The sequence below is a fragment of the Tasmannia lanceolata genome, unplaced genomic scaffold, assembly GCF_043159265.1.
Source record: "Tasmannia lanceolata isolate RefF3 unplaced genomic scaffold, GAP_Taslan_0.1 ptg000015l, whole genome shotgun sequence".
NCBI lineage: Eukaryota > Viridiplantae > Streptophyta > Magnoliopsida > Canellales > Winteraceae > Tasmannia > Tasmannia lanceolata.
The window spans coordinates 47241323-47257248 of record NW_027518692.1 but is presented as its reverse complement, the minus strand read 5'-3'; the positions used below and the strand labels follow the sequence as shown (position 1 = coordinate 47257248).

Genomic DNA, 15926 nt, shown 5'->3' with positions numbered 1-15926 from the left:
ACAATGGCTATAACATGGGCATCACACACACCCATGTCTAATAATAATATTGGAAGTCACATCTACCGAGAGCAAAAGCGTCCAATCTTTAATTTCATTACATATCATTCTTAAAAAGATGTACAATGCCCTCTCTTCTAAAGAGACGAAAAGTTGTGGCCATTGGTACGTTGCCTTTGGTGCCATTGGTGTGATGCCTTTGGCTAGTTAGTGGCATGATATGCATTAACTCATATCCTCTGTTAAACTCATTCTATTTGTTTCTCCAATCACTATTCTCTTCTATTTTAAGCATACAATCTTTGTTCCTTAATTAATCCCCAACTAAGCTCCATCGGCAGCCGCTTTATTAGAGACTGCCATAATCATCTCATGACATTATTAGACCAGACAGCGATGTAACTCTCACCATATCCATAAGGAGCTTTAAAATCATAAGGGTGGCTTTCCACATCTAGGTTTCCTTCCTTAGGTCTGTTTGGTTACCTTGTGTCCTCATAGAGTAGTAGTAAATTAGTCCCTTATTGAATTAATAGTGCTGTCTTTAAGTACTTTTCAAGTAGGCTCTTCGAAGTGTTGTTTGGTTTAACTAGTAGAATGCAAAAGAGAAGTAGCAGATGGTGCATTTGCTAATGGATTGGTAAAGCCCAGGATTTTACCACAAGAAACCCCTCTTTGGAAGCCATATCCTGCTTTAAGACAACTCCTGGAAGGAAGCAAATGGGGAAAAGAGAAAAAATAAAAAAATTTAAACCAACAAAAGAATTATAAGGGGTGACGACTTGCCCAGATAATAACTTCTACAATTAACTATCTTCTTTTAAATACAACTAAAATGCCACAAAACATGATACAAGGCTTGAGATTTTAACACAATCTCTGGTTCTGTTTCTAATCACCAGATGTGCATCGCTTGCAAATAAGCCAAGGCCAAAAAGAAGGAATTCTACAAAGCTTCAAGGGTCCAAGGATGTTGGTTGGCATTATCAGTTGTATGATTAGTTTTCGAGTTCCCAAATAACCACTTTACCATCCATTCCTGTGTGAATGAGTTAATGAAATTCTTATTAAGCAAACATCTAAAACACTTGGAAAATAGTAACAAAAACAGAACCATCTTCCTACTAACCAGAAGTGCTGAAACTCTTCACAGTATCATCCCCTGCTTTCTTGAATGGCACAATATAACTAAAATAGACAAAGAACAATCTGTTATGTCTCAATATTTGCACTTAAAGTGATAGAAAAGAAAAGAATGCAACATGAAATAGTAGCCATGCAAAAAATGACATGTTATTGATTTGAGTCAAGAAACGTACGTTATGCAATTTTCATGAGCACCTCCGCGAGGTCTCGAAGGTTCAACTGCATCATTGCTCACTCCATGTTTCGATTGACCATACAACTTCCCAAATGCTCCAGAAAACTGAAAGAACGTGTATTTTAATAACAGATTACCAGCTCCTACATGAGTCTTAAAGACAAAAGCCTCACATTGTGAACTTCCAAGGATCAGTCTTTCCAAAATTATGTCTACAACAGCCGCCCTTGTCCCAATTCATGATTGAAACTATGGAAATGATGGCTTGGAAAACATGGATACAAGCTTAGTATTGCATGGACATAAGGAATGGGTTTTACTGGAGATTCATGTTCATTAAATTTTATGGTTGATATTTCTTCCAAGTTCTGGATTAGCATAATATGTTGCAACATGAATGCTCACTGTTAAAGAAATAATCAGGTGGATTAATGCACGTTGGGTTTTTTTTATTTGAGAAAAGATAACTGGGCTTAATTAGGAATCAGAAAATAAAATCGATAAAAAGACATTACAAGACGATAATAATATATTGCCTCCATCATCCCTAAGAAGTCCAATACCTGCTAGCGTGGGGTTTCCGAGTGGACAAGAATCAAATTTTAGCTTGACGAAGTTCGGATGGGGATTCCAAATGGCCTTATGTTTCAAATTAGGAACCCTACCATTCAAAATCCCATGATTAATAAAGTTTGGGTTTAACTTAGATTTCTGCAGTTTTTATTTCAATTTAATTCAGAACAACTGGGATGGTTTCATTCTCCCAACTCCCGCAAATAAAGGATATCTTGGTTTGTTAGGGGATGGGTCTTACATTCATTACTCATTCTTTAATCCTGTCGTCAAATTCATGGTTATAGTTGTAACTTGAATAAGTGCTTATAATAATCATATGCTAGATATCTCACATTATGAGGAAGGGCATTCCTCCAACTTTACATGGTATAATAACCAAGATTAAGTCATGAAAACCTACCTTCCATCAAAAAATACCTCAACGTAGTTTCTCCCTTCTTTATAGTGAGTTCCTTTGATTTCTACCCTCACTTGTTAATTTCTACATCTCCATGTCTCTTATAAACCCTATGGTGTGGGATCATCCAAGATGACATGAAGAATTAATGAGTTAAGAAGATGGGTCCCATCATTAGTGTTAAAAGAGTTTTATTTAGTTTTAAGAAGATGGGTCCCATCATTATTTAGTGAGAGGGGTATTGGAATCTCTTTACATCAAAAGAGATCTGCATGAAACCGACCTATGAATAGAAAGAACGATGAAGGGAGGGAAAATGAAATAATGTGAGTGTGAGATACGCGGACGGGGAGATAAGTAAATTACCTTTTATTGCTTGTCATTTATTGTTTCTACTAATTTTTTTCTATTTTTTTTAATTGGTTTTTCCCCATAAACCACCTTCCTAGGCACCCAAAACCTCTATTGATCTCACCCAAAACCTCTCTTGCATTATTTCCACCTACTTTTCACCCAAAACCCCTAAAATATCCATAAAAAATCTTTCGACCTTAGAAATATCTTCAAACCCATCCCTATGCCATGTCTCTCTTGCTTTGCCCCAAAACTCACTTTACACCTTCCTGGGATTCTTCGATAGCTTCCTGGAATATACACCCCCCCCCCCCCCCCCCCCAACACACACACACACTCTCACAAGTAGAATTATCTCCCTAACCCAATCACCTATTTTAAGAGCAAAAAACCTATTTTCGCCCATCTTTTTCATCCCAACGTCCCTTTCAAAGAATCGTCATACATGTACGCTCAATAACACACCCACACATTTAAAAAAATTAAAACTCTGAACATTCAAAAATTGACATCTTCGAGCGCAGCCTCCCAGGCACCATTCTCCTTCAATTTAACTCATATATTCCTGTTCCATCTTTATATGGATGTGTCTAATGCATTAATGATGGGAAAATTCTCCCAAATCTCCTTTTTACTAACAATTTTCTTCTTGTTGGTTTTACAGAAGTAATATGCTGAAAAACGAGAAGTAAATAAGCTCTTGCAACGTGTAGGAGAGTAACTAAAATGCAAACTCCTCATTACTTTCACGATATTTCCCTAAATAAGGGTAGCTAAGCATTTTTACCTACACTTGCATTATTTTTACATCCATGAAAAATAGTCATACCCTGTAAAATAAATACATACCTGTGAACCATATTTTGAACTTGATGGTCTAATTTTCCTTTCATCAAGGAATTTGACAAAGCTCCTGGGACAACAAAACATACAAAAATGAAAATGAGAAAGTGTACTGTTTTCTTTTTGGAAGAAAAATTCATGACCCTTGTCTGTAATAAAAGCTGCAAACCAGCTTCCAATCTATGTTACCTGGACCTAAATTAGGCACTCAATAAGTGAAAAAAATAAAATAAAAGAAAGTAACACAAACAGTTCCAATTTCATCTTAAAATACTATAAAATGAGATGTACTACAATTGTTAGGATAGAAGGACACTCCAAGTGGGCCTGATTTGTCTCCAAGAACTAATAAGCCCAAAAGATTCACCTAAGATAATAAGGAGGATCAAATTTCATATGTGGATCATATTATTATTTGAAAAATGGCCTTCACATTATGCAATAAGACATTATTTATATAATGAACCATATAGCATGCCATATTCCTCCTTCATCTGCACATTGACCTAAGATGTAAGGAGGATCCAATTTCATATGTGGATCATACTATTATTTAAAAAACATCGGTCTTCACATTAAGTAATAAGAGATTATTTATATAATGAACCATAAAACATACCATATGCCTCTTTCATCTGCAGTGAAAACCATAGGGTTGCAGTCAAATCCCACACCTATAACCATCCTCTCAGAAACAAATAGGACCTGGAAAATAGTGACATGATGTCCACGCAATCATAATTCTTCAATATATGAAGTTGTTTCGAAAAAAAAAGCATTAGAAGATAAAACATAAAAGCTCAGACATGTAAAGTTAGCAAGAGAGGATGCTGACCCACATCACGAAGAGGCAAATCATGGAATGCTACATTTTGAGCAGAAGGAGATGGACCAATGTCATCAACAAAGTAGATCATTGAATTGTGACCTGAACAGTTATAAAAATAACATGGTCATTTTAGGTTCATTCCAGCACCTCTCTCTCTCTCTCTCTCTCTCTCTCTCTCTCTCTCTCTCTCTCTCTCTTTGTGTGTGTGTGTGTGTGTGTGTGTGTGTAGAGAGAGAGAGAGAGAGAGAGAGAGAGAGAGAGAGAGAGAGAAGCATTTTTATTGATAGGGAAATGAGAGAACTAGAAACCAGGGAATGCAATACAAAAAAAGGAAAGAAAACACAAAAAATCAAAGAAGGCAAAAGCACCACATCCTATCTCAATGGTTAAACTTCCCACAAAGCATTTAAATCCAATCGAAGGCTTCCATAAAGTCAATATGAAGGCCAAAAATTTTAAATCCAAAATTCATACTATAAACTACCATTAAGCTGTTTTGATTGTAGAAGTGTCCTGTGAATAAATGAAAATATGTAAATATTCATCATGGTGAAGCAGGATGAAAAATCTGACCTGCATAAGCTAAAGTATTGCCACTTGGGGACCACTTTACACCAAATGTCCAACTAAATGAAAGGTCAAGTTGCACAATTTGCTGCTTCAACAAAAATAAAATTTCATCGGCCTTAATCATACGTAAGGAAAAATATAGACACAGGAGAGGTTTTGGACTTTCAAATCATGACTTGAAAGAAGAATATATAAGATACTTCATTGCTGAAAAGCACACCACACAATCATAAAAAAGAAGATAAGTACATTGAAAAAAATATGGAAGCATGAAGTTTGACAACTTGAACCAGCAACTTGAAAATATAAGATATTCACCAGCATCATGAACGATGAATTGATCACCTAATAAGATATTTCTCTTAATCTTACTAAGAACTCAGCAAATTGCATAAGCACGGCAAGCAAAGTGATCCAGAAATTCAGTAACCACATAATGGCCAGTAGACATATCAAAATTTTGGTGTTAATAATCACCAAATCCAAGTCAAAAGATTGTTTGAATTCGTTTGCAGTTAAGCTTCCAACTCCCACAACTACTCCAACTCCAGCTGAATGCAACGAGCTGGCATGCCTAATTATGGGCGGAACCACAAATTTTGAGCTCAAATGTTTGGTTACAACAGAAAGACATAAATGCTAACTATTATTGTATATAGAATGAAGCCCAAGGCACTGAGGACTTTAAACAAAGAATAGTTCAGAAGCTCTGAGTCTTCAGACCAAGTACGATGTTAGAAGAATTGGAATGAATTTCATTTTCTAACTTAGTTTACAATTAAAATCACTTATTATTGTATATAGAATGAAGCCCAATGCACTGAAGACTTTAAACAAAGAATAGTTCAGAAGTTCTGAGACTTCAGACCAAGTACGATGTTAGAAGAATTGGAAAGAATTTCACTTTTAACTTAGTTTACAATTAAAATCGCTAGAGAAATTAATGCATTTTGGAACTCTTTCTTGAATGATCTTGAGCAAAACCAAACAACAAGAGAAGGCATCTACAAATGACAAGACAAATGCAGCAGAAATAATAGAGCATACTATTTTCATACCCCTGCCTTTGTTCTTTAAGTTAGAAAACACGACTCCAAATATGCAAGCAGTTTAAACAATACAAAATTCATAAACAAGGATCATGGATTTCAATATCTTATTCAAAATAACGAACAGAAACAAAACATTTTAATAGTAAAAAGGAATGGTTATTGATAATCGGACCTCTCCAAATTTCAAATCAGAAGACAGGCTTCTTCCTGAATCCCTGAATCAATAGGAAAATACCAATATTAGATGCTTACATTACAAAATATACAATGAAAATAGTCAGATTCAAATTAAAATGCCCACACAGTTTATTTCGACATACCTTGAATCAACACCCTTGATGAAAGTGGAAAAAATTCTGCATTTTCCATCCGTTGATGTTGTTGCTAGAAGAATCTGTGAACAAAAATGAGAAATGAGCAATAAGAACAAGATAAATACCGACATATGGTGAATACAGGAAGAATTTCTGAAATTGCAACATAGATCAATGCTTACGTAGTTTTAGAATATTTCAAAACTATAATCGGAAGCAATGAAATAATGCTTTTACTAATTCTAATGTGCAACCAATCAGATTGTGATAGAAAATTTCAGTTACAGCTGCTCTATGATGAGAACATCCAAGTTGAAAAGAACTACTTGATATTGCGTGGTAAAAAACAAACCCAATGACCGCTTTGGAGCTTGGAATGATGAAATGCAGAAGTGGTAGCAGATGGTTGTAAAATAAGAACTACAATTCAGTGTGTCTGTCAAGATGCCACAAAATAAAGAAAACTTTCAATCACCAGCGTAAAATATGTAAGATGTGCCAAATGATATCAAAATAACCTCTTGAAATTGCGTGGGTATACAAGGTATAAGTATAAAGCCCGATCACTGTGCTGAATCTGAAACTTGTAAGGGTACAAAGCGAAACCAAAAGCAAAAGGATGTAACATAAGAACTACATTTCAGTCACACTATCATGACGGCAGCTAAAAGAAGAAAATTCCCAAATGCCAGTGTAAAAATGGAAGATGTGACAAAAGAAGTCAAAAGAACCTCTTGAACTGAATTGAATGCTGAATCATTAGTTGGCAAAAGAAGCTTTGAACTGAATTGTATTGCATCACTTTAAAGATGAAAAATTGCATGCATCCAACTTCATGGACTATAAAGGAAAGTGAAGACCATCAACCTCCTAATCCTATGAAATTGGACGTTTTTAAGAAAGTATGCACTATGTTCAAGTATAATTACGAATGTACCCTTGACATGTTATGAATGATCATTTATAAGTATAACCACATCCATGAAAAACATTCCGGGTTGTGCACTTCCAGACCATGCTTTCAATACTAATTGCGTGTATCTATGTTCTTCCATATTTAAGGATATAGAGGATAGACAATGTAAAGTGTAAACTAAGGAGAAAAGGAAATCTACGTACATTATTAGGATGCCATGCTACACTTGTAACAGATGAATTATGCCTTTTCCTGATAAGTTTACTCACCCACCTGGAGAAAACACACCATCCGGATGATAATCATTGAATACAGATACTACAATTTGCATTAGAATCCATGACTACTTTAACTACCATGCAGGACAATTATTGGAATGACAGCACACTCTTTTTTCTTTTTCTTTTTTTGAGATGGTGCACACTCATTTTTATTATAGAATATTGATAAGAAGCTGATATTTACACCTTATTCAGGTACCATACACCCCTCTCTTTATTTTTAGATCATTTATTGGTTTGCAGTTCAACGGGAATTCTAATAGAACATCAAAGAGTTTGAAAAACAGGGCGGGCTAATAAATAGAGAATGACTAGGGTGCATTCACTGTTGGGGTCAATGTATGTGATCAAAACTTTTGATCTTGTAGAACAACATGAGACGACCCCATGATCTTGGTCTCATGCCGAACAGACAGCCCATGCATAAGATAAAAGGGCTACAAAAATCAATGGTTTAGCTTTGCTTTGCGGGATCCTAAATGTGGCTTGACAGACCAAGGGGCTAGGATTATATAGTCTAGGTGTTCTCAGCGGCATTTAGGCAGACTTTCGGTCTCTAGTTGGATCCAATCATATTCACATGGCACAAGCAGGCGAAAAAATTCCAAAAGCCACTTTAATTTTAGCATGGGCAAACTTTTGGTCTCGATCATATTCACATGGCACAAGCAGGCCCAAAAAGTAGATGTCAGGAAAATACCCAAAAGCCAATTTAATTTAGCATTCTTTTGTGGGTGCGGGTGTAAATAAACTAGTATTCCGGTCCCATGCTATGCATGGATGTAAAAGAGTGAGCCCCACGCCATAAAAACCTGAGGTGTAAAATGGTAGGCATGCACACGCACGCGCGCGCAGAGAGAGAGAGAGAGAGAGAGAGAGAGAGAGAGAGAGAGAGAGAGAGAGAGAGAGAGAGAGAGAGAGAGAGAGAGAGAGATGGGGGGGGGGGGGGGGGGGGGGGAGAACGGATAATACCCAACCTACGCCACTCTCTTCTTTTGACTCATGCGTTACCAAAAAAAAATGTTTTCCCAAAATTCACACAATTTGCAACATGCTTTAGGCATTAAGAAAATAAACATGCTCAAAAGAAAAGCATGCAAATCCTTCCATGCACAGACTAGTGTAGCAGTCAATACACCAAAAGCAAATATCAAGAAATTACATGATACTTTCTAACAAGACTCTGACTTCTAAACTGCCAAAGTAAAAATGTAACGAATCATAACAGACACAACACAAACATTGGGAATATAGAAAATAAACCAGTGAACAATTTTGGAGATGTCTGCTAGAATGTTGAATCCCACATGCCCAAGTATAGATGTGTTACATGTCCCTCAATAGTTGTGATTAGGAATATCATGGATTTATGGTTAAAGCATGACAAACTTCAGCGACAAACAGAAAATATCGCAATCGTGAGGGACTGAATCTTTTGAGTGTATAGAAAAGCATAGTCACAAATATCTCCAGCTAGCCAGTGAATCCCACGTGCCCATGTATAGAAGTACTACATGTCCCCAATGGTTATCACAAAACATATCATGGATCTATTGTGAAAGCATGACTAATTGACTACCTTCAATGACAAACAGAAAATATCGTAATAGTCAAGGGAGAAGCATTTTTTTAACTGAATCTTTTGAGTGTACACCAAGCATATGTCTCTGGTTTTTCCAAATATTATGATTTTTTGTGACATTTTGATAAGACCACAAAAAACAGAAATGATTACGATATTTTCATGTGTTTTACCATGAAAACTTCGGGATGGTTTTTTCCAGTTTTTTTTTTTTTTAAATATAAACCCGAAAAAAAAAGAAAAAAAAAGAGAAAGAAAATCCCTAACATTTTGTACCCTTTTTCTCCTGCATCTAAACATTCCAGTGTTCCATTTAGGAGAAAACGCTACGACCGGTGGAAAAAATTGCAAGAAAAAATGGCACGAAAACGGTCATCTACAAGTTCAAGAAGGATTTTAGGAATTAATGGAATTCTTGAGCATGAAAATGAAGGGTTTTGATGTGTTTTAATTTTTAACCCGCCAATTCGTTTGGAAGGTTAAGACATTAAATGCCCCTCAAATAATTAGAAAGAAACCACTAAAAGGGGGTAAAAATGAAAAACCCAAAAAAGAGGGGGGAAAATTGCAAAATTGGAAAATTGGAAATAGGTAAAATTTTCGCACTGCTTCGGGTGGAGTGGCTTGTTTGAGTTGAAATGGACGGAATGACCAGAACAAGGCAAAAATTTGCCTTGTAAGTTTCGTTTCTAGTTTTGTTTTGTTTTTGCTCCATAATGGAACATTCTGGAAAGAACGGGACAGAATTGATAACTAAGCTCGAGACATACCCTTCCTGAGAAATTCACAGGAAAAATATTTGTGACTGATACAAAGTGCCTTTTGAACAGGAAATTTGTGGCATGCAACGCATTTTTAATTAAAATTTGCTATGTTTCATGAGCCATGTTAGGATATGTGGATTGGCATCATATAAAGTGAGGTCCTTGTTCCTCCACATATGTATGATGTGCTCGAAAGGCTGCTTGACACTAGAGATAGTGCCACAGCTTTGGTTGTAGGTTAGCGGTGGGGCAATCCCCGGGGTACTTGGTGCTAGTCTGGATGCCCATTTATGTGACTAGACCATGTAAATTAGCCTCCACTAGTTATCTAAGATTCTAAACTAGTGCACCAAGCCACTACCACAAAAATGAAGGTATATTATGTTTGTCTACTTCCACAACTTACAAGTAAACATGCACTTCAGGGAGCTAAGGGGCAGATAGACTTTTCACAGGACATGTTACTCTAATGGACACTAGTGACGTGACAAGTGGGAGAATGTTCTATAACTGTTGTGGATGGGAAAAAGTCCTAAAAGGCGAAAACATAACGAAACAAGTGCATCACTACACAAATTAAAATTTAGCAGTTACATGTTTAACAAACTTTACGCACAAAGAGTTGAAAAGGAGATGGTAAAAATGGCAGTAAGGGATTTACCAGTTATTCTCCTGCTCATAATAGCAGATACAAACAGTTTTAGACCCGCTTCCAACAGCAAACTTGTTTTCTGAACAATGAGTCACTAACTCATCAAAATTATATGCGAAGCATTTGAATAATAAAATGAATTCTATCTCTATAAGCGCAATTTCAAATGCACATATTACAAATAGTAAAACTAATCTATCTCTATAGTCTATAAGCACATCAAAATCTTAATTTAATGAAAAGAAAAACAAAACCTTCCATAATAGGCAGATATGAAACTAAAGGAATACAAGCTAGTATGATTATAAGAGAGATTAAATGACATTGTGTTCTGACTTCCCAGACGTCCTGTTAAGAAAATGCCCGAGCTACCAACCCTAGTCAGTTTCCTGTTCGGTTTCTTTCCACTTGTTTCAAATTACAACATGCATTTTCCAATTTCAAACAATGAATTCCATGCAAAATGTCCACTGCTGAACCACCTATGAGATAATTTCTAAAGCACTTTGTCTATGACGGCATGGCAAACTCGCCAACTACAGACAGTTTAACACATGAAAGTTACAATAGCTAAAATAAAAATGCCTTGAAATAATAAGCAATAACAGTGACTAAATTACTCCATGAGGTACAAACTATCATAAACATTACATTTCTAAACACATCTTGAATATATACCGATCAAGCAACACTCTATTTAATACAACAATTAATATTGAAGAAGAATGATTAATATCCTATAAATTTATAAAAAAATCCTAAAAACATAATACAGAACTTCGAGCGAACGTATCTTCAACCATTGTGTAATAGAGTTCACATCTTCATGCCGCCGACCACAGTAGGCTATTATACTAGCAACTTTTATTCTGAATATGAAAATTTACAAAACCCAGCGGTCCCAGTAGTCCCAGCAGTGATAAACAGGACAAAAGAGTACTAGGTTACAGGATTCACTGTGGAAACAGAAAAACTGTAGGACTTATAAGGTACACCCATTTGCATTAGATCATCCAGATAATGGAAAATTCAGAAAAGATAAAGACAATTGCTCGAGGAAAAGCTAAATCTGTGAAACCAGTTGGACTCCATTACCTTTAGGACTCCACTGAACACAAAGAGCAGCACGGTTAAGCCTAAGAATAACAAGGGTGGGTACCCATTCCAATGCTTCTTGGTTCCAAACATATCTGGAATGAAATCCATAATTTAAAAAAAAAAAAAAAGATAAAAAACATAGAATTATGGTTATGTATGATGAGTGTCAGTTCCCAGTCATGTGCATCTAATTCCAAACATAAATGAGAAGATATCATAACATGAAATCAAAATCCTGTAAATATAGACTTAAATACCCATACTTTCATATTCTTCAAAAAAATAGCCAGACTATCACACTTTAAAAAGTTTATCCAACAAAGAAATTTCAAAGTATCCAATTAAATATCCAAGCAGATACTCACGAGTTCCGATCATGTGACACCGTGACAATCCTGTTAGACCTTACACTCCAGTCTATCCCAGAAATAATCTGATCGTGCTGTGAGAGGATAAATTCAGAAAAGCTAAGATATCTATGATAAAATTTCTTATCCATGTTAAATAAAATGTAATCAAGAGTATAAATACATCATCAACAGATCAGAAGACATTGCCATTCAAAAAAAAAAAAGATCAGGATGCATTCGAGCAATAATTCATAGAGAATTCAAAGGGTGAAAGTAAGTGGTTAAGTATAAATCTAGCACTATAATGGAAATAATCTGTGAGTGACGAAATGGCGAGTGAAGAAAGCATCAAAATGATGAGTGAAAAATAACAAGTGAAGAAAGCATAAGTATGCATGCCACATAGATACCTCACCAACCCAAAAGGTTTTCCCAAAACCTAATTCCCTCCCTCCCCCATCCCCTTCCCCCCTATCCCAAAACAATGCAAAAAAGTAATACATAACTTTTTCCATCTCGTAATAAGTTTCCTCATCATCAAATTAATATGAACACTATAGTTTTTATTGACCACAAGAATCCCATACACAACTCCATATCAAGTCTTGGAAGCTACGGAGTATCACCTGCATTTCCATATCCACATCAACATTTTGCTGAAATTGTGGGCCGCATGGATAAGTGTATAGTACTTGTCATTTTTTTTTTTTTGAAAGGTAAACATATAGTATAGTACTTGTCATAGAAATCGCGCGAACCTAAATTTTACATAGGAAGTGAGGGAACCTAAATATTGAGAATTGCATTATCTAATGAAGAAAATATTTCCATTTTTTTCAATATAATGTAGACAAAAAAGAATATATTGATACAAAATATATAAAACACATAACATTGAATAATAATAACAATTGAAGGAAATTCTTGAGTATAAAGCATTATTTCTCTTTATCTTTTATTCTCTTAATTCCAAATATGATAAGATGATCATAAAATTGGGATGGAGCAAAGAAATAAATCACTGGCTTCATTTCCCATACTCTATGATGTGATCCACATCACATATGCCTACCCTTTTCCTTTTCTTCCGATAGACCACACATGGACTGTTATTTTTTTCCTTTTACCATGGCCTACCATCACTGAAACCCAAGCCCATACCATGGTCTACCACATCACTTAAACCTAAGCTCATATTATCTTTTATCATATCGATTCAACTATAGGGTTCACCACTTGCCCAACACCACCCTGTTATAAAGACCCCTCAACCCCCTAACCTTAAACACATTGAAGAAATTAAAAAAAGGAGCCCCCCCTCCCCCTCACTTCACTTCCCTCCTCCTTTCTATTCCCTCTTCCTCTTTTCTCCCTCCACCTTCTCCCCCTTCCCATTCACGATTGGGTGGAAGGGATACTCTCTTTTCCCCTCCTTTCTCAATCTCTTTTCTCTCTTTCTCTACTACTTCTCCCATATTTTCTCCCCTTATTTTTTCCTATGTTCTCCTCCTTTCACTCTTGTGGCTGCTCAGCCCTTTGCATCTCTACCCTAGCTATTCCTCTTTTATCTCTTGGAGACTAGTAGCAGGCTGCAGCACGACAACCTAGGCCCAAGGCCCAGCACGCCATCTCAGGTATAAATCCTATATTTCTCTTCCCATTAGCCTACTTATTTTTCCCCTTTGAATCTTTCCCCTCAACCTTAACACCCCAATCATTCCCATTCTGTTTTCCTTACATTATACAATGAACCTATCAACCTCCCATATTTCTATATCTGGCTAGATACTTTTGGCCATAGTCACGTATTGTTTAGCAGATCTGATTTATTTGATACACAAACATTGAGATCTGAGTTCTTTTGATTAATTAGTTGATTTTTCCATTGATTAGAACTTGCTTGGACGGGTTCATTTATATTGATGAACTATTTTTAAGGCTCTGAATCTTATGAAAAATCTAACTGCAGAAGCTCCAAAGTTATAAAAAAAACGATCTGTGGACCCTGGTTTGCACCTCTCTGGATCAGCAAGTAGAGAATTTGACATTTCTCAATCAAAGATTACAGAAATGAAACATGAATATTGGGTAAGGTACCTTCTGAAGAACATGTACTCTCTCCCACTTGTCCAGCAAGGATCTATAGATATGAACTTCATTGTTGTTTGGACAAATTGCAACCACTACAAAAGGAAACTCCACGTGTCACAAACTTGCAAGAAAATAAATTATGAGAGAAAAAAAAATCAAAGGAAGAAAATGCTTGAAGTTAATTGGAATTAGAGAAACATCCTATATAGGACACACATACTTATCTTCCTATAAAATATAACATCAACCAAAGGGTAAAACAAGAAAATATATGATTTCAACGACAATCATGCAAAAGGAAGAACTCAGACAAGGAAAAAATTGATCTATTCCTTTAAAAAAAAAAATTTATTGATACATTAAACAGTAAAAAATCGAAATTGATCATTTAATTCAATAAATCAAGAAAGAAAGTGAATCGAGGATCAAAATTATAAAAAGAAAAAAGAAAAAAAAAGAAATTACTAGTATGATCGGGGCTCCAAGCATGGCAAGTGATGCATTGCGCAAATTGATGAACTGCAACCGCCATGCTTCTGCAAAATCATTTGACAAAATTTCGCGGAGTCAAACACTACAGAACCCTAATGCAGTATAAGAATAAGGAAAACAAAATCAAGGGCGAGAAGAGTGTGGATGAAAATACACAAATTCCAAACCTACAAGGAGATTAGAAATCCCTAGATTTTGAAGCCAGAGAGAGAGAGAGAGACTTTTCTGTTGTTTTTTGAAAGACAGACAGTAAATTTTTGGGAAAGAACAACACCCGTCTTGAACCTAGCTAACTATTTTGGCTTTGGTCCCTTCAAAGCCACGGGAAATGTTGCTCTACAAGATCAACGGTCTCGATTGCACATTCATTTGCTGGCGCGGGACCCTTGAATTGAGCGTTGATTACCACACGATTTTAACCTTTTTTTTCGAACATTTCTTTTTCCCATTCTCTTTTGTAAATCAAAAGTGTCGAGAGATCTTTTTGGAAACTGGAGTCGAAAGCACGTTGCTTCCACCCCAAGAATACTACTGCGGAAAAATGTTTCTTGAAGAAAATGGGAAATGATATCCACCCCCTAAACGGATAAAATGCCCCCTCTAACGGTTTCTGTGAGAATGGCTCACTGCTTGAGGATAAAAGTACACTAGAGGGGCCTGTCCCTGGTGAAAAAACAGGGCGAATGTATCACTTCCTCACAAAAATGTTAATTTCACAGTCAATGTTTATTAGAATATGTGAGATCCAACGGTTGAATTGGGTTAAGATCTCACCGTTGGTTCATCTTGGAGGTGGATTAGGCAAGTAGATTAGAAGAGGTAACCTTGAGGAATTAAAATGGTAGGCTTATTAGAAAATTAGATTAGATTAGATTATGATCTTTCTATCTTTATCTCATTCCATAATCAAGGCTTGTTGTCTTTCTGTGTTTATCATTTGAGTGTTCTATTTAAATATTGGACTCATTGTAATCAACCAAGAGCAGTGAAAAATCTCTAATGGTATCAGAGCAGGTCGATCCAACCTTGCGATGAGCACGACATTCTGGAGCTCGTCCTCCGGTGGACGGCTGATCTAGCCATCCACTAAAAAATCGTAGATCCCACCGTTGCATCTCTTCCTGCTTGTCTCTTCCACCGCTTAATTAAAACCTTCGAGCTTTTGTTTCGACTCTAACCCCCCTTTCTTCACCTTAACCTTGTATTCTCGCTGGACAACGTATGTGTCGGCCACTGCAGGACCAAATCTTGTGGCTCTCGCGTCTTGCTTGCTGTCCATGTAAACCCTTCTAAATGACCATCAGATGACTGAAGAGTATGTTAAGTGCTGATAACGCCCGTAAACAACCAATCAGAAATCTAGGTTCAAATCATAATTCACGAGATAAAGTAATAAAAAGAACCACATCAAGACTCAAAAGTTTTGTAGTATGAATGTTTGTGG

The 15926-nt window shown here is 36.1% G+C and overlaps 1 protein-coding gene across 1 annotated transcript; it reads right to left on the bottom strand.

The window, feature by feature from the left end:
- Positions 1-761: 761 nt before the first annotated feature.
- Positions 762-14718, bottom strand: LOC143891617 (actin-related protein 2/3 complex subunit 1A-like). Its single transcript, XM_077396144.1, has 16 exons — positions 14654-14718; positions 14456-14526; positions 13997-14082; positions 11915-11991; positions 11547-11641; positions 10461-10530; positions 7376-7445; positions 6263-6336; positions 6115-6157; positions 4894-4975; positions 4331-4419; positions 4111-4196; positions 3498-3561; positions 1320-1426; positions 1130-1188; positions 762-1039 (listed from the first exon to the last, which is right to left on the bottom strand). Exons 2-16 carry the CDS (start codon positions 14520-14522, stop codon positions 999-1001), a joined length of 1110 nt encoding a protein of 369 aa, XP_077252259.1. The 5' UTR covers positions 14523-14526; positions 14654-14718; the 3' UTR covers positions 762-998.
- Positions 14719-15926: the final 1208 nt, after the last annotated feature.

What these genes read in the sequence shown, in the direction of transcription:
- LOC143891617 (XM_077396144.1), bottom strand. Translation starts at nt 14,522, where the DNA reads ATGGCGGTTGCAGTTCATCAATTTGCGCAATGCATCACTTGCCATGCT. An exon ending in GAGTACATGTTCTTCAGAAG is followed by an intron (nt 11,992 to 13,996) that starts GTACCTTACCCA and finishes ATCCTCTCACAG; the next exon opens with CACGATCAGATTATTTCTGG. An exon ending in GTGTCACATGATCGGAACTC is followed by an intron (nt 11,642 to 11,914) that starts GTGAGTATCTGC and finishes ATTTCATTCCAG; the next exon opens with ATATGTTTGGAACCAAGAAG.